The sequence below is a fragment of the Elephantulus edwardii genome, unplaced genomic scaffold (assembly GCF_000299155.1).
Source record: "Elephantulus edwardii isolate Elephantulus edwardi_28Jun2011 unplaced genomic scaffold, EleEdw1.0 scaffold00014, whole genome shotgun sequence".
Classification (NCBI taxonomy): Eukaryota; Metazoa; Chordata; class Mammalia; order Macroscelidea; family Macroscelididae; genus Elephantulus; species Elephantulus edwardii.
Genome location: NW_006399764.1, coordinates 27,310,235 through 27,336,270, shown reverse-complemented (window position 1 = coordinate 27,336,270; position 26,036 = coordinate 27,310,235). Strand labels below are relative to the sequence as shown.

The window sequence follows — 26,036 nt, the reverse complement described above, 5'->3', positions numbered from 1 at the left end:
TACCCATTCTACAAGAGTGGTTTTATACAGTATTTGTCTTTGTGGGACTGAGTTTGTTCACTTAGCCCCTCTCAAGTTAGGTAATAATGTTATACTAGTTTCCATACAAAGTTCATATACATTGTTTCACACCGGACTTTCCCCCTTTCCTTTACCAACCCCTCCCTCCACCAATCAAACTGTGAGGCCCTATGTTTAAGCCCCACCTCCCCTCCTTGGATCCTCGTACACACTCTACATTAATGGTCCTATACAGTATTTGTCTTTATGAGACTGAGTTCACTCAGCATAATGCTCTCCAGTCCCTCTCATGTTAGGAAGTAATTTGCAAAATCATTGCTCCTGCCTGCTGCATAGTATTCCATTGAGTGATTGTACCATAACTTCTCAATCCAATCCCTTGTGGTTGGGCATTTGGGCTATTTCCATGTTCTTGTGATGATGAATAGTGCTTCTGTAAACTGGAGTACAAGTCTCAGTTTGTGCCTCAGTTCTCGTTTTCTCAGAGTTTGTTCCAAGGTGTGGAATAGCTGGGTCGTATGGAATTTTTATGTCCAGCTTTTTGAGGAAGCGCCAAAATTACAATCCCACCAACTATGTATAAGAGTTCCTACCTCGCCAGATCCTCTCCAACACTTACTACTTGATGCCCTGCTAAACTTTAGTATGGCATGACTCTCTCCTTGGTCTCCATGCTACAGCAAAACAGTGGCCTTTTGGGACTGGGATTCCAGTTCACAAGTGACCTGAGGGTGTGCCCACACTGTCTTGTTTTTTCTAAAGATGCACTGAGACAGCTGTCTGGGTTCATTGCCCTTGAGTGAGTGAACCATCACTGTTTATTCACCTAACAAGTGGGGAAACCTTTAAGGAAAAGCTTAGACGAGATTGTGCAGGTCAGTTCTTTTTCTGCCATTGCTTTTATTGATTCCTTATGGTTTCTGCCATTGCTTTTATTGATTCCTTATGATTGAGTAAGGAATTAAGTCAACTAACACAAAAATGCCAGATTGCAGAAACCACAGCCCCAAGTGTCTCACCACTGCAAGAAAAGGAGCTGGTTTTGCTTCATTTTTGTGAGCGCCTCATCCGCTCCTGAGCCATGTAACTGCTTTGCTTGTTTTGTATGAGATTCCCCAAATTACGCAACAGTGAAAGACACATTTCCCCCCTCCTCTGAAAAGTTCTCTATCGTGGAGTAAACAAACCTGTTGTTAGGTGTTGTTCAGACTCACAGCAGCTCAGTGTACACACGGCAATAAAACAGCGCTCAGCTCTGCACTGTCCTATGGTCGCTGCAATGACTCAGCCTCAAAAAAACCCAAAGATTCTCACTGCTGGGCCGATTGGCAGGATCATGATGGATGATGAAAAGATTGCGATTGTTGATAGCTTCAATTTGCTTGGCTCTACAACCAACACTTGGGGTTCTAGCAGCCAGGACATTTAAAAGATGAATTGCATTGGGAAAGTCTGCTGTCAGAGACCTCTGCAAAGTACTGAAGAGCAATGGTGTCAGTCTAAAGACTAAGGTGCACCCATATAGGCCATGGTCTTTGCAATTACTTGCTATGCATCAGAGAGCTGGACAGTAACTAGGAATGATAGAGAGTTGATGGCTGTGAGCTTTGGTGCTGGAGAAGAGTATTGCATATACCATTGACTGCTAGGAGAACAAATAAGGAGAGGGTGAAACCAGGCTGCTTCTTAGAGGCAAAGATTCTGAAGCTTCGTCTGACATACTTTGGACATGTTGCATGGCGAGATCAGTCCTTGGAGAGGGATATCATGCTTGGGAGGGTGGTGGGACAGCGCTGGAGAGGAAGACCCTCGAGAAGATAGATTGATTCAGTCACTGCGGTAATGATGGTAGATATATCAGAGACAATAAGATTGGCAAGGACTGAACAGGCGAGTCGATGACATATAACAACAACAGCATACTCAAGGTTGCATTTTGGTTTTTATGTACTTGTTTTATTCCGCTTCTCTTTGAACTTGCATGTGAGCAGTTGATGCTCTGTTCCACAGTCATTTCCTGTTCTTGTTTCTGACGATACTGAACTTCTTCATAATCTTTTTTTCCACAGATAGAGTCCGTTTGCTTCCTGGATATTCCAGTCTGATGAGATCCAGGCACATAGTCTTTGTTTTTATGTTGAAAAGAGTATTTGACATCATTAAGTCTTGCAAAATTCTATCATGCTGTTTCCAGTGTCGTTTCTCTCAGCAAGGACATATACTGATCCTTCATCTTTGATTCCAGCTTTCACGTTCCTATCACCAGTACTTCTCGATGCCGCTTGATTGCGCCTTTGATCCATTTCAGACTGCACAAGTCGGTAAAAATCTCCAGTTTCTTCATTTTGGCGAACGTGAATTTGAGTAACAATCCTATTAACAGGGCTTCCTTTTAGACGTGTGATATTATCCTCTCACTGGGGACTGTGCTACAGGATTGAATTTGAAATGGTCCTTTTTGGGAAGGTGAATGTGACACCTTTCCTCTTCAACTTGTCATCTCGAGCGTAATAGATCATGTTTGCCCCATTCACAATGACGCAAACCAGTCCATTTCAGTTCAGTAATACAAGGGGTAGGGAAATCTGGTGGCCTGGAGGTAAGAAACTGCACTGCGAACCTAAAGGCGTGCAGTTCAAATCCACAAGCTGCTCCAAAGGAGAGAGATGGGCAGTCTCTTCCCATGTAGTTTACTGCCTCTGAAAACCCTCTGAAGGGCAACGGTCAGTGGATTGTGACTCAACACCACGTGACCACAATACCAACAATACCTCAGGTAGCAATCTTCAGGCATTCCATTTCAATTCTTGTGACTTCCAATTTCCTTAGATTCATCACTTGTACATTTTGTTTTCCCTTGTTAATGGATATCTGCAGCTGTTGGTCAATTGTGAGTCATGCCATCTTAGCAAGTGAAGGTCTAGAACGCTCTACTCCCACGGCGTATGGAAGGTCAGCGCCGTGAGGAGGGCTCTCTTCCCCTGTCATTTCTCAGAGCTTTCCAACCTGACAAGCTCCCCTTCCAGCACTTCATTGTCTGCTGCTGTCTGTAATGGTCTCACCGGCCTTTTCCCCCAACACATCACCAGGTCTTCCTTCCTCATCAGTCTGGAAGCTCAGATGAAATCTACTAGTGACACACTTCTCTCAAAATCACAGCAACATGCAAACTGACACAGTGCAGCAAGCTGGCAGTGAGGGGTAGAACCACATGCAGTGATTAAAGTTGTCTGAGAGTTCACAGTGAACTTATTTGGTAAAACAGCAGATCAGGAAAATTCTCAATGAGGTGGACTTACTCAGTAACCGTAATATCAGGCTCACATATTGTAGTGACCCTGAAGATCAGAGTTTGGAATATTTCTTTCTGTTCTATGTAAGTTTGCCAGGAATCAGAGTCAACTTGATGACAGCTAGAGTGAGTTTCATAGGGAGCTCTGATGGTCTGGTGAGAAGAAACTGCTGTGTAATCCCAAAGACATTGAGTTCGAATCCACTGTCTGCTCTGTGGGAGGAGGGGAAGGCTCCTCCCATGTGATTTACTCCCTCTGAAAACCCGCTGGAGGGTCAGCTGTGAGGTGGTTCCCAACTCAGTGGCGCACAGCAACATGAATATTACGCCTGTCTCTTTCGCATTTGACTTTTAACAAGTTAGAGACTGTCCTGGATTGAATTGTGTTCCCCAAAAGTGTTTGCCAGTTTGGCTGGGCCATGAATTTACATGGTTTGGCAGATATGTAATCTGGAAATTGGGTAATGATCCTGTGTGATCTGATAACGTAATCAGTTATAAGGGGTTTAGGGTGGGGTACAACACCCTTAATTCGGCCCCAGCCCTGGTCTTACATAAGGAGTTCTCTGGGGTGTGGCCTGGATCACCTTTTATCTTATAAGAGATAGGGATGCAACAGAGGGGGAGGGGCCTCAGTGCAGCCAGGACATAGGTTCCCCAAGCAGGGCCCTGTGCTGGGAACTTCTTCAACCTGCGGGGACGAGGCAGTCACATAGAGGTCTCCAAGGAGTCAGGGTCTCCAGCTGTAGAAAGGAGACAAGGACCTTCCGTCTGAACCAGGTGCTGACAGAGAGCTTTGCTCTGAGCTGGCACCGTGCGTTTGGACTTCTAGACTCCTAACCTGTCTGTTGTGCACCGTTGAGTCAGAAGGGACACCTAGCTGACCACCCAGCAGGTTTTCAGAGGTAGATCACACAGGAGGAGACGGCCCCTCTCCGTCTGATGGAGCAACTGGTAGAGTCAAATCACAAACCTTTGGGTTGGCAGCTCCTTTGCTTACCATTCAGCCAGGAGGGCTCCCTCTTAAACTATGGAAGAATAAATTTCCATTTGCTAAAGCCAGCCACTCATGGTATGTCTGTCACAGCAGCAGAGAAACTAAGACAAGGCTCTTCCCAGTTTTACAACCAAGGAAGCTGAAACCTACACTTGGGTAACCTGGCCCCAGCACTTTCAGATGACTGAAAGGATAGAACTGGAATTTGTACCGAGGCTTGTCTGACTCAAAGCTTTGTCTATTAACCATTAAGCAAGGCTTCTTCCTTCCAAACTCCGAACCGAACTCATTGTGGTCAAACAGGCCTTAATTCACAGCAGCCCCGTAGGACTGAGGACAACTGCCCCATATGATTGCCAAGGTTAGGAATCTTTTTTTTTTAATTGTGATTTTAATGGAAGTTTACAGAAAGTTGACATTTCATTCATTCATTGTTGTACATTCTCCCCCTCCCATCTTCCCCCAATTCACTTTCCTTTTAAAATATATTCATTCATTATTTCCTCCCTCCACCCTTCCTTGCCCCCTCCCCCAGCTCCCTTCACAATGCACTCTTATTATGGACTTACATACAATGCCTAATCACATGTTCCTTTTAAGCCGTTCTCTCTCTCTCTCTTCTGTTCCAAGGCTGTAAATCTTTACAGAAGCTGATTGTCACATATTTCTCCTATGTCATGACTGGTGCTTTCAAACTGCCAACCCCTTGGTTATCAGCCAAGCGTTTAGCCACTTAGATCAATGCCACTGAGGCCCCTTTTTACTATACCAGACATCCCATTACATTACATTTACATTTACATTGCATTACTTCTTTCAAACCAAACCCATTGCTGTTGCAGTTGATTTTTACTCATCTACCCATAGGGCAGAGTAGGACACACACACACACACACACACACACGCACACGCACAGAATTTCCAAGGTTCTAATCTCTATAGTGGAAGCAGGAGTGGCATCCACTTCCTAAATAACATCCCTCCAGAAATTCTATGAACTCTGATAAATGTCGATAGTTGTAGAGGGGCTTGAAGCCTTTTGTTCATAGGGTCCCTATGAGTCGTACTTGACTCTAAGGCAATCAACAACAACAACAATCTATATATACCTTTCTTCCAGGGAGTAGCTGGTAGATAGGAAGCACTGAACTTTTTTTTTTTTCAATTTTTTTCTATTATTAAATTTTATTCGTTTTAATGAACATTTACAGGGATTTTGGGTTTTCATTCCTTCATTGCTGCACCATTCTCTCTACCCTCCTCCCCAGTTTGTTTTTCTTCCCCTGCCATCCGAATGTCTGTTTTAATTGTCCAATTGCCACAGTGCTTGTCAAAGTCAGTTCTGATTAATCTTCTTTGTCAGTGTGTCCTTTGCCATTCCCTATCACTCCTCCCTGAGAGAGACTTCACCCTGATTCATAAGGAAAAGGGGATGGCGTATTCTCTTAGCTACTTCCTGCTGAAAAGGGACGCTGTGGGTTTCAGGGTGAAGATCTTCTCTCACTACTCTAAAGGGCCCCTTTGGCAGTAGGAAACACATAGACTATTATGGAGATTGACTTTGGAATTTAGATGCACTGTTATTAATTGTGCTTAGTCGTACGTGTTCATATCCTTGAAGATGTATCATGGGGGTGTTGCAACCTAGAAGACACAAATTTAACTAACAAGTTATAAGTACATGAGTCAAAAATTATGGAAAAGTAAAAGAAAAGATTCTTTCATTGTTTTACAAACCCTCCCCCAGGTCCCCTCCACCATGGAGCTCTAGACTCCTGTGATGACAGAAATACCTAGTCACATATCTCTTTTAAACAGTTTTCTCCCTCCTCTGTTTCAGTGCAATATACATTATTGAACCCATCTTACTCAGTCTCTCCCCAACCCTGAGGTTAGTCCCATTCTACAACAGTGGCATCATGTAATATTTGTCCTTTTGTGACTGGGATATTTCACTCAGCATAATGTTCTCCAGAGTCAACCATTTTGAATAATATTGCATGAGTTCCTTGTTTTTCAGTGCAGCATAGTATTCCATTGAGCACTGAACTTTTGTTTCACAACTGAGTGCTTAAACCATTGTGCCACAGGGCTCTTTTCCAAGCTACCATGTGGTCTGTATTATATCACATCACACCCATACTAATCCCATGCCATCAAGTCTTTTCCAACTCCTGTCGACTTTTTAGGGAGCTCTGGTGGCCTAGTGGTAAGGAATTGCACTGCCGTCCCAAAGATACACAGTTCTAATCCATCAGCCCGTTCCCAGAAGAAGGATGAACAGTCTCCCCCTGTGCAGTGTATTGCCTCTGAAAACCACCTGAAGGGTCAGCTGTGCGTCAGTTCCAACTGGACAGCTCACAACAATAATAGATTTCTTTTTAGATGAAGCAGAACTGTCAGAGTTTCCAAGGTTTTAACAAATAGAGAAGTAACTGCCACATTTCCCCGCATGGAGCCGCTGGTGGGTTTAGAATGTGAACCTGTGGCTAGCCACTGGGCACTTAACCACTTCATTGCCTGAGTTGCCACAAGGAAAGAGGACGTGAGCTGCCACCTGTAGAAGGGTCAGGTATGGCAGCCTGAGAACAAGCCATTGTCCCTCGGCTTCCCTGTAAGCAAGGCCAGTGTGGCCTTGTCCCCACCTCCCCAACACTGGGGCAGCCCCCATCATACATACACACCAACTGGCTCCCAGCAGAGGGTGCAGGCCGTGATGGAGAGATTTGGTTGGGCAGAGAGTGGCCTTGCCAGGGGTGTGCGTGGTCATCAGATCAGCTTCCCTGGTCTTCTTGTTCTGCCAGGGAAACAAGAGAGCTAGCGAATCGACTCCTTCTCCTCACCCACACTCCGAAGTAAACCATGCTTGGTAGAGGAGTTGGGAGCAGTTGAGTTGGAACTGACTCATAGCAGACCCTTCAGTGGGTTTTCAGAGGCAGTAAATCGTATGGGAGGAGGCTGCTCCTCCTTCTCCCATGGACCAGCTGGTGAATTCAAACTGCATGCCTTTGGGATTGTAGTGCAGCTTCTTACCACTAGGCTACTGGACACGGTGCCTGCTTGGCTTCAGCACAGTAGAGATGGTGGGGTTGGCACAGGCTTGAGCAGAGTTTGTTCTGTTGCACACGGGACCCCTACGGGTCAGGGCTGACTGGAAAGCACCTGACAACATCCACATCACCACCATGAGGGTAAAAGGCAAGTCATCCTGCGATCCTTGGGCGTATCTGGAATAACCAGGAAGGCAGCGGTGGTTAGTGGTAGAGTTCTCACCTTCTGTGCTGGAGGCCCAGGCTTGATTCCCAGGCCCTGCAGCTGATGTGCAGTCTGTTGGCGAAGGCTGAAGTTGCTGTGGTATGGACAGGTTCCAGGCTGAGGTGAACTAGCAGGAAAGCCCTGCAGCGTGGAGTGAGGCTGGAGCAGGAACGTGCAGCGTCTCCCTCCAGGGTGCAAGGTGTCGGCATGAGTCAGCGATAACTGGATGGCCCCTAACGGCAACAATCACATTCTGTCTCTAAGCCTTTCTCCAGCTCAAGTCACACATCTGGTCTTCTGTCTTCTCTCCCGCCCTTAGCACTCCCGCTGTTGACGAAGCTTCTTTCCTGTCTGCTGACGCCCTGTGGCTTCATGTCCCTGTTCATAAACTGAGCGTCCTGACCATTTTCTCTCTCTTCTAACCCCCATTCCACACCCCAACCAGGTTTACCGGTGGTCTAGGTCTGTCCACGTGCAGTATTACTCTCTCCACTAGTAGCTAATTTTTGTTTATGATTTTAGCACGTAACTGGGTGATCCTAATTAGTTCTCATCACATCCTGTTTAAGAAGCCCTGATTGCACAGTGGTTAAAGTTCTCAGATCAGGAGTTTCACAAGGGGAGGGACCCTCGTGGGCACAGGTTTGGTGGAGGTGGACCTCAGAGTCGCCAGGTCCACAGCAGGATCAACCTTCTTAGGTAAGGTGGGGGGCACCAGGTGCTCAGTACTACTGAAAGGCCTCTGATAAAAGCTAGTATCTACGGTTCGAACCAGATGCCCTGCTGGAGAAGGAGGAGCAATCTCCTGTACCAGTCAGATCCGATTTGACGGTACATGCACAAAAAATAATCAAATAAAAAATTTAAAAAAACAAAACAAAACACAAGACCCTGGTGATTCACGCACACCAGTGTTTAACACACAGAGGTGCTTAGCCTTCTCCTCTTTGTTGGGCACGTCGGTTGGCTGTCGGTCCGACTCCATCTTCACTGCTCTTCATGGATTTGGCCTGGTGTGATAAGGACTTGGGGTCGTGCAAACAGATAATCACTCTACTACTGGGCGAAGGGTTGATGGGCCGTACCTCTCCAGTGGTGCCTAAGAGACAGGCCTGGGAATTTACTGCGGCCTTGAAAACACGGTGAAGCCGCATCTTCTTTGCCCATATGCGGTGGCTGTGTGTCAGAGTGGACTGGACATGGAATGGGGAGGTAGCCTCGGGCTGGCTGCAGCGTCCTGTTCTGACTGCATGAGGAAGAACAACCTCAAGTGGCCTTTCCCAGATGTGCCATCAGGAATGAGGTGATGGCTGGCATTTCCTCTTGAGCGACCCTCAGCCTTCGCCCTTCCTTCTCCTCCCTTTGCCTGCCCCTCCTTCCCTGGCCCCGTTTGCCACACTCCCACTCTTGGGGCTCATGAATTGCCTGTGAGTTTGGCTACTCACTACACTGCAGACTTCTGAGAGAATAATTTTTAACCATTCCCCATTACCACTCTCATTCCCTGAATCCAACACAGATCATTGGCCCAGGAAATATCTGTAGAATTTATTTAGATTGTTAAATTACAATGAAAATTATCTCAGAAGATGCTAAAAATTTTAGAAATGCCTTTTTTTCCCCCTCTGTAACTTAGGAGAGGCTGGAGAACATTATGCTGAGTGAACCAACACAATCTCATAAGGACAAATACTGCATGAGACCATTAGTGTAAAAATAGAAGGATAACTAGTAAAACATGTATGGGAACCCAAAGAGGGGGAAGGGCTGAGGATGAGTAGGGATGAAACCACAGGGCTGCATGGGGGTGGGTGGGCGGGAGGAAACAGGAAGGATCCAGGTGAAAAGACAAGGTAATGATAGGCAAGGTCCAGTGGAGATACATTTTATAAAACAGTGCATGAAACAATGTGAATGAAGAATAGTGTGAAATACAATGTATACGAACTTTGTAAGCAAACCAATTAAAACAACAATTAAAAATGCCTTTTTTTTTTAAGTACCACCAAACCCCTGTAAATTTTACTTTGGCAATGAAAAAGAAAGCATCTGTTGACATTAAACAGTGTGTTTGATTGTTGTGGGTTTTTTTTTATGCCTTTATACCTCTTCAGAGCCCCTGGATGGTTCAAACAATGTGCTTGAAAGGTTGATGGTTCAAATCCACTCAGGTCTGCTTCCTTCAGTCAGCCTTCCACACTCATGCATGAGCTGTGAGCTTCCCTGGGTATTTCAGAATAGGGACGTTCTGTCCCCGGATGTGGGCTCAGAACCTTTGAGGTTCTCAATCAGTTGTATAATGGAGAGTTTGCATGCCGATGGGTGATTATGTTGAGCTGGAGAAGGAAGCAAGCTTTATGGATGTGCTTTCTTAGTTATTCATTTACACTGAATGGGCTGAGAGAGTTGTTTGAGTAGTTCATGTCTTCCTGGGAGAAAAGAAAGGGGGGGAAACTCACTGGGACCCATTGTTCTTGAGTTACTTGGAAGGCTGTGATCTGACTGAAGCCCATGGCCTCATCTCCATCCACGGAGCAGCTGGTGCAGTCAAATCCCATTTGCTGTCTAGGGCGTCTGGTCTTACTGAAAGTGCCCCATCAATGGTGGCAAGTGAACAAACTGGCTCATTGCCTTGTTTTGCTGTTCTGTTCATTTGAAGTGACGGAAAGACGGGGAAAGAGGAGATTCGAGGTGGGAGTGGGGTGGTGGCCAGAGGGTCAACTCCTTCTGCTCTCAGATCCCACGATCAACACTCTTGACATCAGGTAGAGTGGAGAGTGGAATGCCGTGACTAACTGAAAGTAGGTCCAATCACCACAGCCTTCCAGTGACGGTGATGGGCGGTCGAGTCAGAACCGACTCACAGCAGGTTTTCAGAGGTGGTAAATCACACGGGAGGAGAGTGCCCATGTTCATGGAGCAGCTGGTAGATTTGAACTGCCTTTCTTTGGATTGGCAGCGTAACTCCTTAATGACAAAGCCACCAGAGGTGTCGTCAGCTGGACTATGACTCGTAGTGACCTTCACCATCTGTGCCGTGTGCGAGCCCATTAGTCCCCTCATTGTCTTACTGACCCTCTTCCTCTACAAAGGTCAGTGAAGGAGCCCCCCGGTAGGGACCCTCATTGTCACAGCATTGGGGAGGTGTGGCCGAGTACTCTCCGTGGAGGACACTTGGACCTAACAATGCCATGGGCCTTGCATGGGTTGCACGGGCCCATGTACACAGAGCTTTCCATCCCTGCTGTCTCTGTGAGTTCGAGTCTTGTGTCTGCTCAAAACGTCAAGTGAGGCTAACCGTCTCTGACTGTTTCTTTCCTCCCATAAATTTAATACCACAGCAAAAAAAATATTCTGTGGAATTTTAACTTTGAGGGATATTCCTAGCCTTCACACCCACCTTGTTGTTCAAGGTTCACCTATGGTGGTGTGGACTGAAATGAGAGTCTCTGATTGTTCGAAGGGTTAGTGCTCTCAGCTGCTATACTAAAGATTAGAAGTTTGAATCCACCCACGGCTAACTTGTAAGAAAGGCTCCATGACTTAGTTCTGAAAAGTCAGCCATTGAACACCTGTGGCGTGCAATCCTGGTGTGATACCCACGGGTACCCATGTCTCAGAATCCATTCCATGGCAGCTGCGTTTTTTACTTTTTTTTTTTTTCTTCAGTAGCAGCTTCGGGATCTAGCAGTGCTTGGGAGGAGTCAGACAGTATTTGGCAAGAGGTGCTGTGTTAGCCTCCTGATGAAATTGATTTTCCTGTAGGCCCAGGTCTCTACCCCAGGAAAAGCAGAAACCTCCACCAGCATCGGCGTCCATCCTGAGTCACAGTGAATTCTTAACTGTGGGTGGTAGACAAAAATGAATGGATGACTAGGTGGCGTGGTGGTGAGAACACCTGTCTGTGGCTGGTTCGAACCCACCTGCCACTCCACAGAATGATGTGGCGGTCGGCTTCCGAGAAGGTTCACCGACTTGGTGCCCCATGACGCAGTTCCGCTGTCCTGCAGGGTCGACGTGGCTGAAGCAACAGCAGTGTCCTTCCTTGAGTTTCATTGATGAAGCAGAACCAGCAACATGTCCTGTTGTTCGTGGACAGGTGTATCCATGACGTGAAACATTTCTAATTGTTCTTATGATGAAATGCCAGTCCTCTGGCCTCAGTGTAACAAACCACTCACTGCTGCTCAATCGGAACCAACTCATAGCTGATTCTCTAGTGACTCTTCAGAAACTGTAACTCACACAGGAGGCGATAGCTCATCACGTCCACAGCGCAGCGGGGGATTCAAACCGCCTACCTTTGGGTTGGCAACACTACTACCCGCTAGAACACCAGAGCTCCCTATCACTCAGTGTATAGATTGGCTTAGAAACCAAAACCAAGCCCACTTCCTGCTCAGAGAGACCCTCCTCCAGGCCACCCGTGAGGTGAATCTTTACAGGAAAAGCCTGCACCCCTCTCTTCTAAAGTGCAGCTGGTGGGTTCAGACGTCCAACCTTTCCATTAAGAGCCAAACACTTAACACGTGGCACCACCAGAGAAGCATATAGAGGGGTATTAAATTTTGTTTTGTTAATGCTGCTTCTTGAGTTGAGATAGCTATAAGAATGTTGCTGTTCTTGTTGTTGTTATGTGCCATTGAGTCGCCTGCGACTCACAGCGACCCTATGTACAACAACCCTAAACCCTGCTCTATCCTGTGCCATCCTCACTGTCTCTGACACACCCATCCCGATTACCCCAGTCACTGAATCAATCCACCTCATAGAGGGTCTTCCTCTCCTGTGCTGTCCCTCCACTCTCCCAAACATGGCATCCCTCACCAAAGACTGGTCCCTCCTTGCGACATGTCCAAAATATGTCAGACGAAGCTTCAGAATCCTTGCCTCTAAGCAGCATCCCGGTTTCGCCCTCTCTTGGATGAACTTATTTGGCCTCCTAGCAGTCCATGGTATATTCAGTACTCTTCTCCAGCACCACAGCTCAAAGGCATCAGTTTTCCTTCTATCATTCATAGTCATTGTCTAGCTCTCTGATGCTTAGCAAGTGATTGCAAAGACTATGGCCTGTATCAGGTGCACCTTAGTGTCCAGACTAATAGCTTTCTTTTTATTGTGACTTGAGTGAAAGTTTTTACAACAAATTGATTTTCCATGCAAACATTAACATTTTGCTCTGTGATGACAACATTCCACTGTTAGCAGTGTTCTCAAGTCTACCCTGTGTGTGTTTTGTTTTATTTTTTCTTGAACTTGGAAGTGCGTGAAGTCAAGCCTTCGCATCATGTTTCACATTTGTCCTCTTTGGTTGTTTGGGAAATCCCACAGCATTTAGCAAAATTGTTGTTGACTGAAGTGTCAGGTGATAATCTTCTTGATACAGGTTCACAAAGGAGATTTACCTAGCACTTTGAAAAGATGCAGTTGTGCAAATGCTTGTGATTGGTGTTACATGAATAGTCTTCAGTATGGATTGAAGCTCAACAGCAAGAAGACAGAGCTTTTCACCATGGGCCAATAGGCAGCACCATGATAGATGGAAAAGAGACTGAGGTTGTTAACAATTACAGCTTGCTCAGCTCCACAATCAACACTCTTGGCACCAGCAGGCAAGAAGTCAAAAGACTAATTGCACTGGTAAAATCTGCTGTCACGGACCTCTCCAGAGTGATAAAGAGCAAGAATGTCAGACTAGAGACTAAGATGTGGCTGATCCAGGCCATGGTCTTCACAGTTACTTGTTATGCATTAGAGAGCTAGACAGTGACTAAGGATGACAGAAGAATTGATGCCTTCGAGTTGTGGTGCTGGAGAAGAGTCTTCAACATACCATGGACCACAAAGAAAACAAAGAGGTCTGTCCTGGAAAGGGTGAAATCAAGTTTCTCCTTGGAGGCTAGGATTTTGAAGCTCTATCTCACGGGCACGTGGCCACGAGGGACTGATCCTTGGAGAAGGACATCAGACTCGGAAGGGTGGAAAGACAAGGCAGGAGAGGAAGATCCCTGATGAAATAGACAGTAACTAAGGCAATGAGGTTAGATGTGTCAGGGTCAGTGAGACTGGCTCAGGACAGGGCAGGCTTCAGAGCTGTTGTACATAGAGTTGCTTTGAGTCACAGTCAAATCAACAGCATGTAACAACAACAACAACAACATGGAAAATACTGGGGTGAAAACGTTACATGTTACATATAGAGTGTGGATGACCTGTGATGCCAAATGAAAGACCCAAAGCACACATACTGTGTGGTTCCATTCACAGGAATGTGCAGGATAAGCAGATTCATGGAGACAGTTGATGAGCAGCTGGGGCGTGGAGACCTCTGCTGTTCTATGCCATTGAAATGTATATGCACATGCACTGTGTTCACTCATTCGATGTCCTTTACACAAGACCGGACATACAAAATGTGTTCATTCATTGTTGACCGTTTTATGCCTGTGTGAGTCAGTAGTTCACATAGTTGGCTGCTGACTAAAAGGTCTGTGATTCAAACCCACCAGCTTTTCATGAGCAAAAGATGGATATTCTGCTTTGCTGAAGGTTTACAGCCTTGGAAACCGTGAGGCAGCTCTGGGTCCCGCAGAGATGCTGTCAGTTACAATTGGCTCGATGACAACAAGTGTGGGGTAGTTTTAATATCATCGTTAAGGAGCTCTGTTGGTGCCAAGGTTCAAGGTTCATTGTTCAGCCTAAAACCCAGCAGTTCCAAGGAAGAAAGGCATGGCAGTCTGCTCCTGTTAAGATCACAGCTGGCAAGCCTGGGGGGTGGAGGTGAGCAGTTCTGTTCTGTCCATGGCATCACTGAGGGCCAGGATTGACTCCGCTTCACCTGGAAACTATGATGTATCAGAGTTAACTGTCCTAATGTTGTTGTTGTTGTTGTTGTTAAGTTGTTAAGTGTCGTTGAGTTGTAGGCGACTCATAGCAACCCTATGAATGAAAGTCCTCAACAGCTGTGTGACTTTCATCCTTTCTCCAGGTTCATAGGGTTTCCGGAGGCAAGCGAGTACAGAAGTGTTTGCCACTCCTGCTTCCAAGCTTGTTTTGATCAGGGAGCTGCACCCAACACTGTCCACCATGGGTAACCATGAACGCATTTGACACATCGGTGTCACAGTGTTCAGTATCACAGCAACCACGAGTTCCCTCTGTACAGCAACTGGGCTAATAGATGGTGGAAATGAAACCCACCTTTGCAGTATTTGAGTTGGTGGACTTTTGTCTTTAATTTTCTTTCCAAAAGAGCTGTGGGTGTATTGTTTATGTCTCAAAGAAACTCATTGCGCTGAGTCAAAGCTGACTCACAGCTCACCCTCCAGCAGGTCTTCAGAGGCTGTAAGTCGCACAGGAGGGGACTGCCCGTCTTATTCAGGTGAGGCGGCTGGTAGGTTCACACTGCCTGCTGGTTGGCAGCACTACTGTCTACTGACGAGGCGGTAAATACATTTTTAAGGGTTTAAAAGAAAAAAGGAAAGCTGGGCAGTCTCCAAGACAGCTTTTAAACCAGAGTTCAGCTGAAGATCTTACAACATCCCTCCATTCCTGGAGCTGTCATCCCTTCAGAGAGAAAAAGAGATGAGCTGAGGGAACCGATAGGTTGCAGGGTACAGGCAGGGATAGCGTGACCACCCGCCCTGCTTACAGAGTGTGTGCATGTGGGCTCGAGTCACAGTGCTTCTCAAGAACACTCTATTTTCTGACCATCAACATTCATCTTGGATTAGCTGCCAAAGAGGAAAAAAACCCCATTGCTGATCTGCTTAATATAGTGCCTGTGTGATGACTATTCCAGTGATGATTAAAAATGCCTTTCCTTGGCCAATACTTATTTAATCAAGCCAAAATTAATATTTGTGCTGGAGAATGATGCTGAGGCTTTGATTGAAACTCTCAGAAGATTGGGATCTCTTTTCTGCAAATACTGTAACAGAGGTCTATCGCCATTTTCTTACATCCGAGTCAGTGCAATTCATCTCCTCTCCCTGGGTTAGACTTTCTAACTAGAAAGGGTGTTTGCATGAGAACAAAGACTGGATAGGAAAAATGAGGGGTAAGCTCAGGCAATGTGGGCAGTCACCTGTTGCAAAGGTCAGCAGGTAGAACTGACCAGCTGTGTCTTAAGAAAGAAGTAGCCTCCCTGCACTGCCCCTCAGAAACATTTTCAGCCTCAAAATCCTGATGGAGGGTTGCAAAGAATGAATCTAATGGCAACAGATCTGGTGTTTTTTGATTGTTACATATGTTTTTTTAACACAACGGAGTAGCTGGGAGATTCATACTGCCTGCCTTTGGGTTGGCAGCACAAATCCCTACCCACTACACCACCAGAGCTCCCTAGAATAGGATTACTGTTGTTCTGTGCCAGCAAGTCAGCTGTGACTCGGAGTGACTCTGTCACGGTGAACATCGGATCTGAATTTGCCCCATCTTGGGCCCTCCTCACCATTTGTGATGGAATGTTAACAGTCACTGTGTCAATCCGTCTTTTTTAAGGTCTTCCTCTCTTACACTGGCCCTCCACGTTTCCACATGTGATGTCCTTCTCCGAGGACTGGGCCCTCCTGACAACGTGCCCGAAGTGTGTGAGGTGAAGTCTCACCATCCTTGCCTCCAAGGAACACGTCCTGGTCACACTTATCCTAAGACAGACTTGCTCTCTTGGCAGTCCACGGCGTATCCCGTACTCCTCTCCACAAGCACAGCCCAAGGGCATCAGTTCTTCCTCTGATATCCTTAGTCCTTGTCCAGTTCTCAGATCCAAAAGCAAGTGACCAAAAAGGCCGTGGCGTGGATCCGGCACTTTAGGCTTTACTGGCATCTTGGCTCTTTAGCACTTTGGAGAGGCCCCTGAAAGCAGATGCCATTCAGGGTTTGCCACACACGGTGCATCCTGTGCGTCCTCTCTCTGGTCTGTTAGAAAGGAGGGGGAGGACCCTGGGTTTAAACGAAGAGTCGATTCGTGATCATAACGAGAAGGAGCTGCTGGCGGTACTTGTCAGGCGCTGCCAAACCCGCCGTTACTCAGGGCCACCCTTTGTCCAGCACACCCACGCCGGGCCGATCTGCACCATCCGCTGCGCGGAAGCCCATTGTTGAGGTCACTGTGTGTGTTCATCTATTTAAGGGTCTTCCTCTCCTTCTCTGACCATCTGTCTTTCCAAGCATGGTGTCCGTTTCAAGGACCTGCCTCTCTCATCACATACCTGAGCTCTGTGAGATGGCCTAACGGTCCCTGCCTCCATAGAGCTCTCTGTCTGCACTTCTTCTCCAAGACAGGGTTACTCAGTCTTTTCAGAGCCCACGGTGTGTCCCTTCTCGTCACCAACACTATTCAAAGGCTTCAATTCAAGCCACCCCTGAATCTTTCCTGTTCCTCCCTCTACCCCCATCTCCGCTATCATACTAGTGATTTTTTTAAAAAAGAAGCAAACCAACAAAAGTAGGCATCAGTTTATTTTCTTTTCCTTTTTTCTTTTTCTTTTGTGTGTGTACCGTCAAATTGAATCTGACTGGTATAGGAGGAGATTGTCCCTCCTTCCCCAGCAAAGCATCTGGTGGATTCAAACCACACACCTCTAGGATTGCAGCACAGTTTCTTGCCACTAGGCCACCAGAGATCCCTTGCATCAATTCTTCAATCTTCCTTTTTCATTGTCCAATTTCCGCATGAATTATGAAGCAATAGGAAATACCATGGCTTGAAGCAGGTTCACTTTAAAGTCATATCCTGGATCTTTAGCTTTTTTCTTTTTCTTGACTTTTGTTCATTTTGCTTCCACTAGCATGGTCTCCAAGGAACTCTGGTGGCTTAGTGATAAGTAATTGGGCTGCTAACTCAAAGGCACATGGTTTGAATCCACTAGTTGCTCTCCAGCAGTAAGATGGACCATCTGCTGTGTGATTTATTGCCTCTGAAAACCTGCCAGAGGGTTAATTATGGGTTCATCCCAACTGGATGGTGTAGAATAATCAGCATAGTGTCCACTAGGGGTTGACAGTGGAAAACAGGTGTGAAAGTTTTGATGTCTTGGTTTTAAAAAGAAGAGATGTAGATTGGCCTCTTAGGGAGAGGGGAGTTAGACATTATTAGAACTATTAAAAATTAAAATACATTGTATGCATATTCTTTTTTTTATACTGGTTTATTTACAAAATCCATATACATTGCTTTTCACACCGGATCTTTCTCATTTCCTTCATGCATTTTCTATTACCTATGTTGTCATTATCACAGAGGATAAAGACATTACTCAAAATGGTTTTTTTTTCCAAAATGATATTTTCTACACAAGAAAAATTTCATGAAGACTTTTTGTTGAGACAAACTTGGAAAATGTACACCATGAGGCCTTTTTCTGCATGCATAATGGTAAAACTTCCTCTCCAGGACACTCTGGATCCGAAACTTTGTCAAGAGCCACTTGACCAGGCTGACTTGAATACATCATTATCTAGAATTAACCAAAAGAATGCCCGGCATTTGAGAACAGAGTGTGACAATACGGCAAATGCCCCAAACCAGTGATGTCTCACACTGTGATTAAAATTCTACCAATTAACAGAGAAGAATATTTATGCTGAGAATAAGTTCTAAAACTTTATCATGAAAATTTATGATAAAAGGGATTTGTTTCAAAAACAAGAACCGATATGTAAGCACTAAGATAAGTCAAAGATATCAGCAAATATAATAAAGAACTCAGGTCGTTTATGAAACCAAATTGTTCTGTGGGGTTGACAGAACAGTGACTGGGTTTGTTTGTGTTGAGGGTTTATTGCTGTTGCTTTTTTCTTTTTTTTTAAAGTTTTTTTTTTAATTTTATTATTTTTGTGTGCGTGTACCGTCAAATCAGATCTGACTGGTACAGGAGGAGATTGTCCCTCCTTCCCCGGCAGAGCATCTGGTGGATTCGAACTGTGCACCTCTGGGATTGTAGTTGCAGCTCCTTGCCACTAGGCCACCAGAGCTCCCCTGTTTTTTTTTTTCTCTTACAGTGTTCTTTCACATGTTGTCCGAAATATAATTGAAGGGGGGAAGAAATGAAAACAAAAGCTTTCATGCAGAAAATATTTTCTATAGATTTTTTAAATGCATTTTTTCTATTCACTGACTTTTAAGGTGTGATTCCCTTTTTAAGTCTAAAATTGACATACTCTGGGAGGGTCATCTCAAGCGTTTTTCTTCTCGTTGGAAAGCATACTGTTGTGTCTTTTTCTCTAGCTGTGTGTACCAGAGAGCTCAACCCCATTCCTCTCTTTCTCCCCATCCTTGTTCCCTTAGGGATCGCCTTGGGAGTCCTGGTCCGGGAATACAGCAGCCTCTCCAACCTGGACAAATTCTACTTTGCCTTTCCTGGAGAGATTCTCATGAGGATGCTGAAGCTCATCATTCTGCCCTTAATAGTGTCCAGCATGATCACAGGTACCTGGAGAAAACTGGTTACCCCAGTTCCTGAAGGGGCCTCCCGCGCACTCTCCTCTCTAGTTACATCAGAAAGGAGATGCAGGTCTAACCTTCCTATGCCTTTCCTGCTCCCCCTCCCCTGCACTCCTTCCTCTCTGACCCCCTTCCTCTGGTCCTGCCTCCCCCCTCCCCTACCATCTCTGTCTCTCCCAGTCCCTCCTTTCATCCACTCGCCCCTTCCCTCCCTCCCTTCCTCCCTCCTTCTGTCTTTTTCTCTTCATCCCCTCCCTCTCTCCCTTCTCTCTCTCTCACACACATACTTCCTCTGTCTCTCCCTAACACATACTCATCCTGTCTCCTCTCTGTCTTTCTCTCTCTCTCTGTCTGCCTTTCTGTCTCTCCCTCTCTCTCACACACACACAGAGTCTCTGTCTCTTCTTAAACACTTTCTGTGTCTCTCTCACATACACACATAGTCTTTTTCTCTTACACAGAGTCTTCCTTTCCTTCCTCTGTCACACACACATAGTCTTGGTCTCTTTCTGTTTGTCTGCTCTCTCACATATACGTGTACACACTCTGTATCTCTCTCCCCCGTGTGTGTGCACGCGTGCGCGCGCGCACACACACACCCTCTTGCTCTCCATTTCTCTTGCAGACAAGCATGCACACATGTGCACACACACCCCCTGCAAGTGGCGAGTGTCTCCTTGCTCAGGTAGCCTTCGTCCTTCCTCACAGTGACATTGCTTTGCAGCATGACTGTCCCATAGCCCTGTCCACTACAGTGTAGGCAGATCATGGGAGGAAGATGCTGGTTTCAAGCATTTAATAAATAATACTCTATGCAGATCACAGGAGGCAATCAAGGAACCTTGCCTGGGCACTGAAATTTCAGCCAATGTACTCAAGCTGAAGGGGGTGACCGTTTCCATGTTGTTTTCAGTGCCTCAGTCATTCATGTGCTGCCTGTGGCCATCCTGTGCCCAAATGTCACCCATGCTACCCCTTGGCGTCCCTCCCCCACTCTATGCCCCACTGGAGGGTCAGCGAGGAGTCAGTTCTGACTTGACAGCAATGACTTATGACTTTCCTTTAAAAGACAGGCTCCCAGTTGACTGGGTCATGGGGATCACCCATCGGGTTTCCAGAGCTTAAACCTTAAAGGGTGGACACTGCCCGTCTTTGTCCCTGGGAGCAAGGGATGGAGTCGAACTGGCATCCTATTGCTTAACAACACGTGCTATGCTTTAAGCACCAGTACTCCTTAACCATGCAACCAGAACTGTTAAAAAGCTCCCTTTTCACCTACGTGCCCGTGAACAAACGAATGGATAGAGAAGCTGTGGTATATTCACACAATGGAATACTACACTGCCTTGAAAAACAAGGAATTCATGCAATATTATACAAGATGGGTGACCCTGGAGGACATTATGCTGAGTGAAATATCTCAGTCACAAAAGGACAAATACTATATGGTGCCACTGTTGTAGAATGAGGCTGACATCAGGGTGCAGGTAAGACTGAGGAAAAACTGGATAAATTATGTTTACTGCATTGAAGCCTATGAGGAAGAGAGTAGTTTAAAAGTAATTTATTTTAGGGCATTATGATTATCATAAGAGTCTGGAATGAGGGTTGCAGAGTGGATATATTCCGGGTGGGGGTGGGGGGAATTGTATACCAATGAAGGAGTTTTTCTTTTGCTTTTCAAGGAGAAGAGTGAACTGGGGGTGCGAGTGGGGTGGGCGGGGAGAAAAGTGCAACAATAAATGAATGGAAATCCAAAATCTCTGTAGATGTTCATTGAAATTAATAGAAAGGGGTGGGGAAGCCCTCTTTTCCTCCTCTGTCACTGAGGAGGTTGGGGCTCACCTGACTGAGACTGGACACTGGCCGGGGGAGGAGGAGGGGGCAGACTCTGCTGCAGTTAGTGATGGTGCTGCGTGAGGGGCTTTCGGCATTCCCAGGTGCCCACTCAGACTGGCATGAATGCTGCAGGGTCCCTGCTCAGAAATGTTCCTCGCATTCTTGACTTGTTAGAATCCTGGTGAGAACTTGCAGTTATTTTTATTTATGTATTTAATAATGCTTTGAAAATCTCCACTTCTTTTGGGCCTCACAGCTTGAAGGCCAGCTCATCAGAACAGCTTGTCCCATAAGGTGTTTATGGAAGAGTCCTAGTAGGTGGGTGGTTAGACACGGCCGGCCAGTAACTGAAAGGTCAGTGGTGTGAACCCACCAGTGGCTGGTTCTTCATCTGCCGCTTAAGGATTTCAGCCTAGACATAGAAACCCCTTGGGGTGGTCTACTGCGTCCTGTAGGGTTGCTGTGAGTGTGAATCAACACCACTGCCACCACAAATATGTGGTTATTAACTTATCTTTTACGTTATTATTTTTAAAAGTCAAAACATTACAACTCAGCTTTGATAGAGGTGCTCTAAGTTGCAGTCAGCCCGGACAAGACCTCACAACAAACAGCAGCAGAGGTAGGTGGTCAGAGAGCCCCTCACCCCTGATAACCACCTCCTCAGGATCAGAAAGGCGGCACCAGGTAAAGGCCAGAAGGCAGGAAGGCTTGGATAGAAGGGCTAATAGAAGTAAGAGTCACAGAGAGGAAGTAGAAGTGTGATGGCATTGTGGATATTGTAATTCATGTTACAGCGCAAAATGTGTATGAGTAACTAAATGAAAAAAACAGTATGTTTTATAAACTTTCACTTAAATCACAATGAAAAAAATTTAAAAAATAAAATTCACGTGGCTACTTAAAAAGAAAATGAAAATTGGAGGACTTTACGGGAAAGTTTAGAGTTCTGGCTTTCTCTGGGGCGGGGGAATAAGACAGGAAGCATTGAGTCCACACATGGTAGCAGAGGCCTGGAGCTGCAGACAGCTGAGAGACAGCGTTAGTAGAAGCACGTGCATATGAGGACCCCACAGCCCCCCCCTTTCTTATGGCTCAGCACCTGGTCTGCTGTCTTCTTTGTGTCACCTTCCTGACACCTCAAGGTACGGCAGCTGCAACTCCCTACAGTTTTTTCTATTTCAGAGACATTTAATTCTTTCCCCCTTAAACTCCTTTCAATCCTGAATGAAGCCTTTGTACTCTTTCCAGACAGATGTTTCTCACTTGTTTATATGGTGCCTTTAATTGTACAGGATTCACAAACCCTCTGAGAGTAATTTCATGTCTGAAGCATAAAGTACTGATCTAAGGCACTTTTTAAGGATTGTTAATAAAATTAAAAAGCTGAGATTTTTAAACAGGTGAAAACACTTAATTTTAAAATGTTGCTGCAAAGGACCTGTTTCAAGTGTTAAAGAGTAAGGATGTCACTGTAAGGACTAAGGTGTGCTTACCCAAGCCATGGTGTTCATCACCTTGTACTTGTGTAAAAATTGGATAATGACTATAGAAGTCTGAAGGAGAATTCATCTGTCATTATGTTGTTGACATATGCAGAATATTGACTATACCAGAGAATACCAGAAAAATGGACAAATCTTAAATAAAGTGGAGCCAGAACACTGTTAGAAGCAATATGGTAACACTGTGTCTCCTTTGGAAATGTCAGGAATGACTGGTCCCTGGAGAAGGTCACCATGACTGGTAGAGGTCAGGAGAAATGGAAGGCCGTCAGTGGATGGAATGACACATCCGGTCGGCTGCAGTTTCGGACTCAGATGTTGCGATGATTGTCAGGATGCCAGAGGGCCAGTGTTGATTCTACTGGGGACTGGAACCAGCTCCGAGGCATCCAGCAACAACACAAGGCTGGGAGTTTGAGAAGCTGTGCAGCTCGCTTGCTTGCTCATGCCAGTGCACGGCTGGTGGTATCGTTTTGCATCCCGCAGGGCTTGTGTGCTCCTGCAGCCTTGCAGATAATCCGGGAGAATCATTCACAACCAGGAGAATTATTCACAGCCATCAGTGTTCCACTCGCAGGGCTCAGCGGCCTCCCTGCTTCCCAGGTCTGGTCGCCTCTGCTGTGTCCCCAGCAGCTGGGCAGGAGCAGGGTGGGACAGAGTCACTGCCCACCCTTGCACGCTGAGCAGTAAAGGAGGCCCACGGTCCAGGGGATGTGAGCAGCCCAGGCTGATGGTGATTCCTGTGCTGCAGGCGAGTGCTGTCAAGTCCATTCTCCCTTGTAGCGGCCCCGGGTGACAGACTGGAACTGCCCCTGAGGTTTTCTAGGCTTTGTGGAAGCAAATGTCCAGCTCTTTGTTCCTTGGAGCGGTCCCAAGGAGAAGGATGGAGAAGTCTGCATCCAGAAAGAGTGCAGCCTTGGAAACCTTATGGGTCAGTTCTCTGCCACTGGGCTGACCGAGTCGGAGCTGAGATAGTGGGTTGTGAGGACTGGAGCACCCTGCAGCCAGCATGGGATTAACACCTCTCTCACCTCCCCAGGGCTCCTGCCTCCCTCTGGGTTATGCCCAGGGGCCCTCTCCCCTCTATTCCAGCCCCTTCACCCCCACTGTCTGGGCATTTGGGATTGAACTGTGTTCTCCCACAAAATTCATGTTGGAATACTGTTGTACATAGAGGTAGCAGAGTTTGGAAAGGGAGAGGGGGAAGGTGTGATATGTCAGTGAGGCTCTGACTGTATTGTTGTCTGTGTCCTCGAGTCAGTTATGACTCGTAGGGTCTCTAACCTGAGCCATCCTCACCATCTTCGCCGTGTTCCAGCCCACTGTCACAGTCACTGTGTCAGTCCCTCTTTCAAGGGTCTTCCTCTCGTTCTCTGACCCTCCACCTCTCTCAGTTTGGTGTCTTTTTTTCCAAGAATTGTTCCCTCCTGACAACATGCTCAAAGTATGTGAGACAAAGTTTCATCATTCTTGCCTCTAAGGGGTTCGCTGGTAACATCCTTGCCTTTAAGGCGCACTCCCAACTTCAAAAAGGATCCGACTAGACACATAATCTCCAAGCTCAGGAGCTCCAGGGATTGCTGGCTGCTGGAAGCAGGAATAAAGGGAAACCTCTCCTTAGAACGTGAGTGGTTCTGTCAGGCCCATCGGTCCAGCCTGTGCTCACTTCGTTCTCTCTGTCCTTAGTTCTCACAGTACTTAATCATACTTAACAGACTACACTTCCCTCCAAAACAAAAGCCCAGTCCCTTGCCTCGAGTCAGTTTACAGCTCATAGGGATGTTCCTTCCAGTCTCTGAGGCTATAAATTTTATTTTATTTTTCATTTATGCATTTTCCCAGTCTTTTTGCAAGTTGTAATAAAAAAAAGTACAGATCAAATTTTTTTCTTATTTTTTATTAATTTTAATGAAAATTTACAGACTTAGGGTTTCCAGTCATTCATTGTTGCACTTTTCTCCCTGCCCACTCCCACCCCCCAATTCACTCTTCTCCTTGAAAACAAAACCTCTTTCATTGTTATGCAATCCCTCCCCCCAAGTCCACTCCACTATGCAGACTTCACTCTGGACTTCTGTAATGACAAGAATACCCATCATATATCCCTTTTAAACAGTACTCTCCTTCATTTGTTTCAATGCTGTATACATCATTCCTCCCCTCCTTTTCTGTCTTCCCTCAACCCTGATGTCAGTCCTGTTTTACATCAGTGGCCCTATGCAATATTTGTCCTTTTGTGACTGAGATATTTCACTCAGCATAATGTCCTCCAGGGTCACCCATTTTGAATAATACTGCATGAGTTCCTTGTTTCTCAATGCTCCATAGTATTCCATTGTGTGAATATACCACACAGCTTCTCTATCCATTCGTTTGTTGATGGCCACTTGGGTTGTTTCCAGCTCTTTGCTATTGCAAACAAAGCTGCAGTAAATATGGGTGTGCATGAGCTGGTGAATTTTTATGGGAGGAGACTCCTCTTTTTTCTCCCTTAAGTCCCCTTGTGGCTGAACTGCCAACCTTTATGTTGGCAGCTCAACACAATTCCCAGTACTCCGCCACGGCTCCTTGATAGGTTACAATATAAGATAAGCCGAATTTATATGCAGCGGGAACCAAAAATATTCACAATTCACTTTGTCAAGGTCCTTGCTTTATTGCCTGCAGCAGCTCTGGGGACTGCCTGTGCAAACGAGGCTCCAGGCCCCACTCTGGGCATCTTCAGGGGACCTGTGTCCACCCTCAGCAGCGTAGTAAATAAGACTGTTCCTTTCACTCCTCCCAGTTACCCTCAGGGTGTTTAAACCCTCCACTGTCTGGTGGCACACTGAGCCAGGCATGGAGGGCTGGCATCTGAAGTTGGTGCACCTCACCAAAGCCAGTGCCTGTTTCTCTCCGTGCTGGTGGCCTGTCCATCATGATGGAGCCAGGCGGCACCCCCCCACCCTCAAGGCTCTGATCTTGGAGCCCAGCTTTCCACGCATAATACATCCGACCCCAGTCGTCATGCGGGGACGCGGCAGGCCAGAACCTCTTTGAATCCTGGAGCTCACTTTGGCACTTTCTCGACAGCAAGGTGGAGAGAGATTGTCACGAAGACTTTGTTCTCCGACTTTGTTCCCCAGTGGGTGGTAGCTGAATCAGAACACCCCCAGGGGTCTTCTGCCCTCCCTGTTTATTTTTAAGACACACTATTGTTTAGCCCAGGCAACTGCTTCTTGATAGTGTTTTCATCACAAGTTGAGCTTATTATTACCACTGGGACCAGGAGCCAGCTCTCAGCTCTTCAATTTTAGTATATGTGCTGCCGAAGCGAGCACAGCTCTCAGCTCTTCAGAACCACCTCCTGAACTGAAGCAAACAAAGGCTGTTCCTAAAATACAAGGGTGGTACAGTGGTTGAAGAACTCAGGTGCTTAGCAGAAGGTTGGCAGTTCAAACCCACTCTGTCGTTAGGGGTGGAAAGGTTAGGCAGTCTGCTTCCACGTATATTTTAGACTTGGAAGCCCGTAATGCAGTTTAAGAGTCAGGTCCAATTTAGCGGCAATGCCTTTGGTTTGCATTGGTCCTAAAGTAGAGAGCTTCCTGGGGCCGTAGCCTGTTTCTGGAACACAGCCTATCCCCACAACTGTCCCTGGTGTTAAGGGACCATCCTGGTCTCAGTGTTGTTGTTTTTTTTTTT

At 46.2% G+C, this 26,036-nt stretch overlaps 1 protein-coding gene across 1 annotated transcript in view; it reads left to right on the top strand.

Annotated features, from left to right (window-relative positions):
• Window positions 1-26,036, top strand: part of SLC1A1 (solute carrier family 1 (neuronal/epithelial high affinity glutamate transporter, system Xag), member 1) — a 77,984-nt gene that overhangs the window by 15,097 nt on the left and 36,851 nt on the right. Inside the window, exon 2 of the mRNA XM_006881366.1 lies at window positions 18,856-18,996. Coding sequence (XP_006881428.1) covers window positions 18,856-18,996 — 141 coding nt within the window. The remainder of the gene's footprint in view (window positions 1-18,855; window positions 18,997-26,036) is intronic.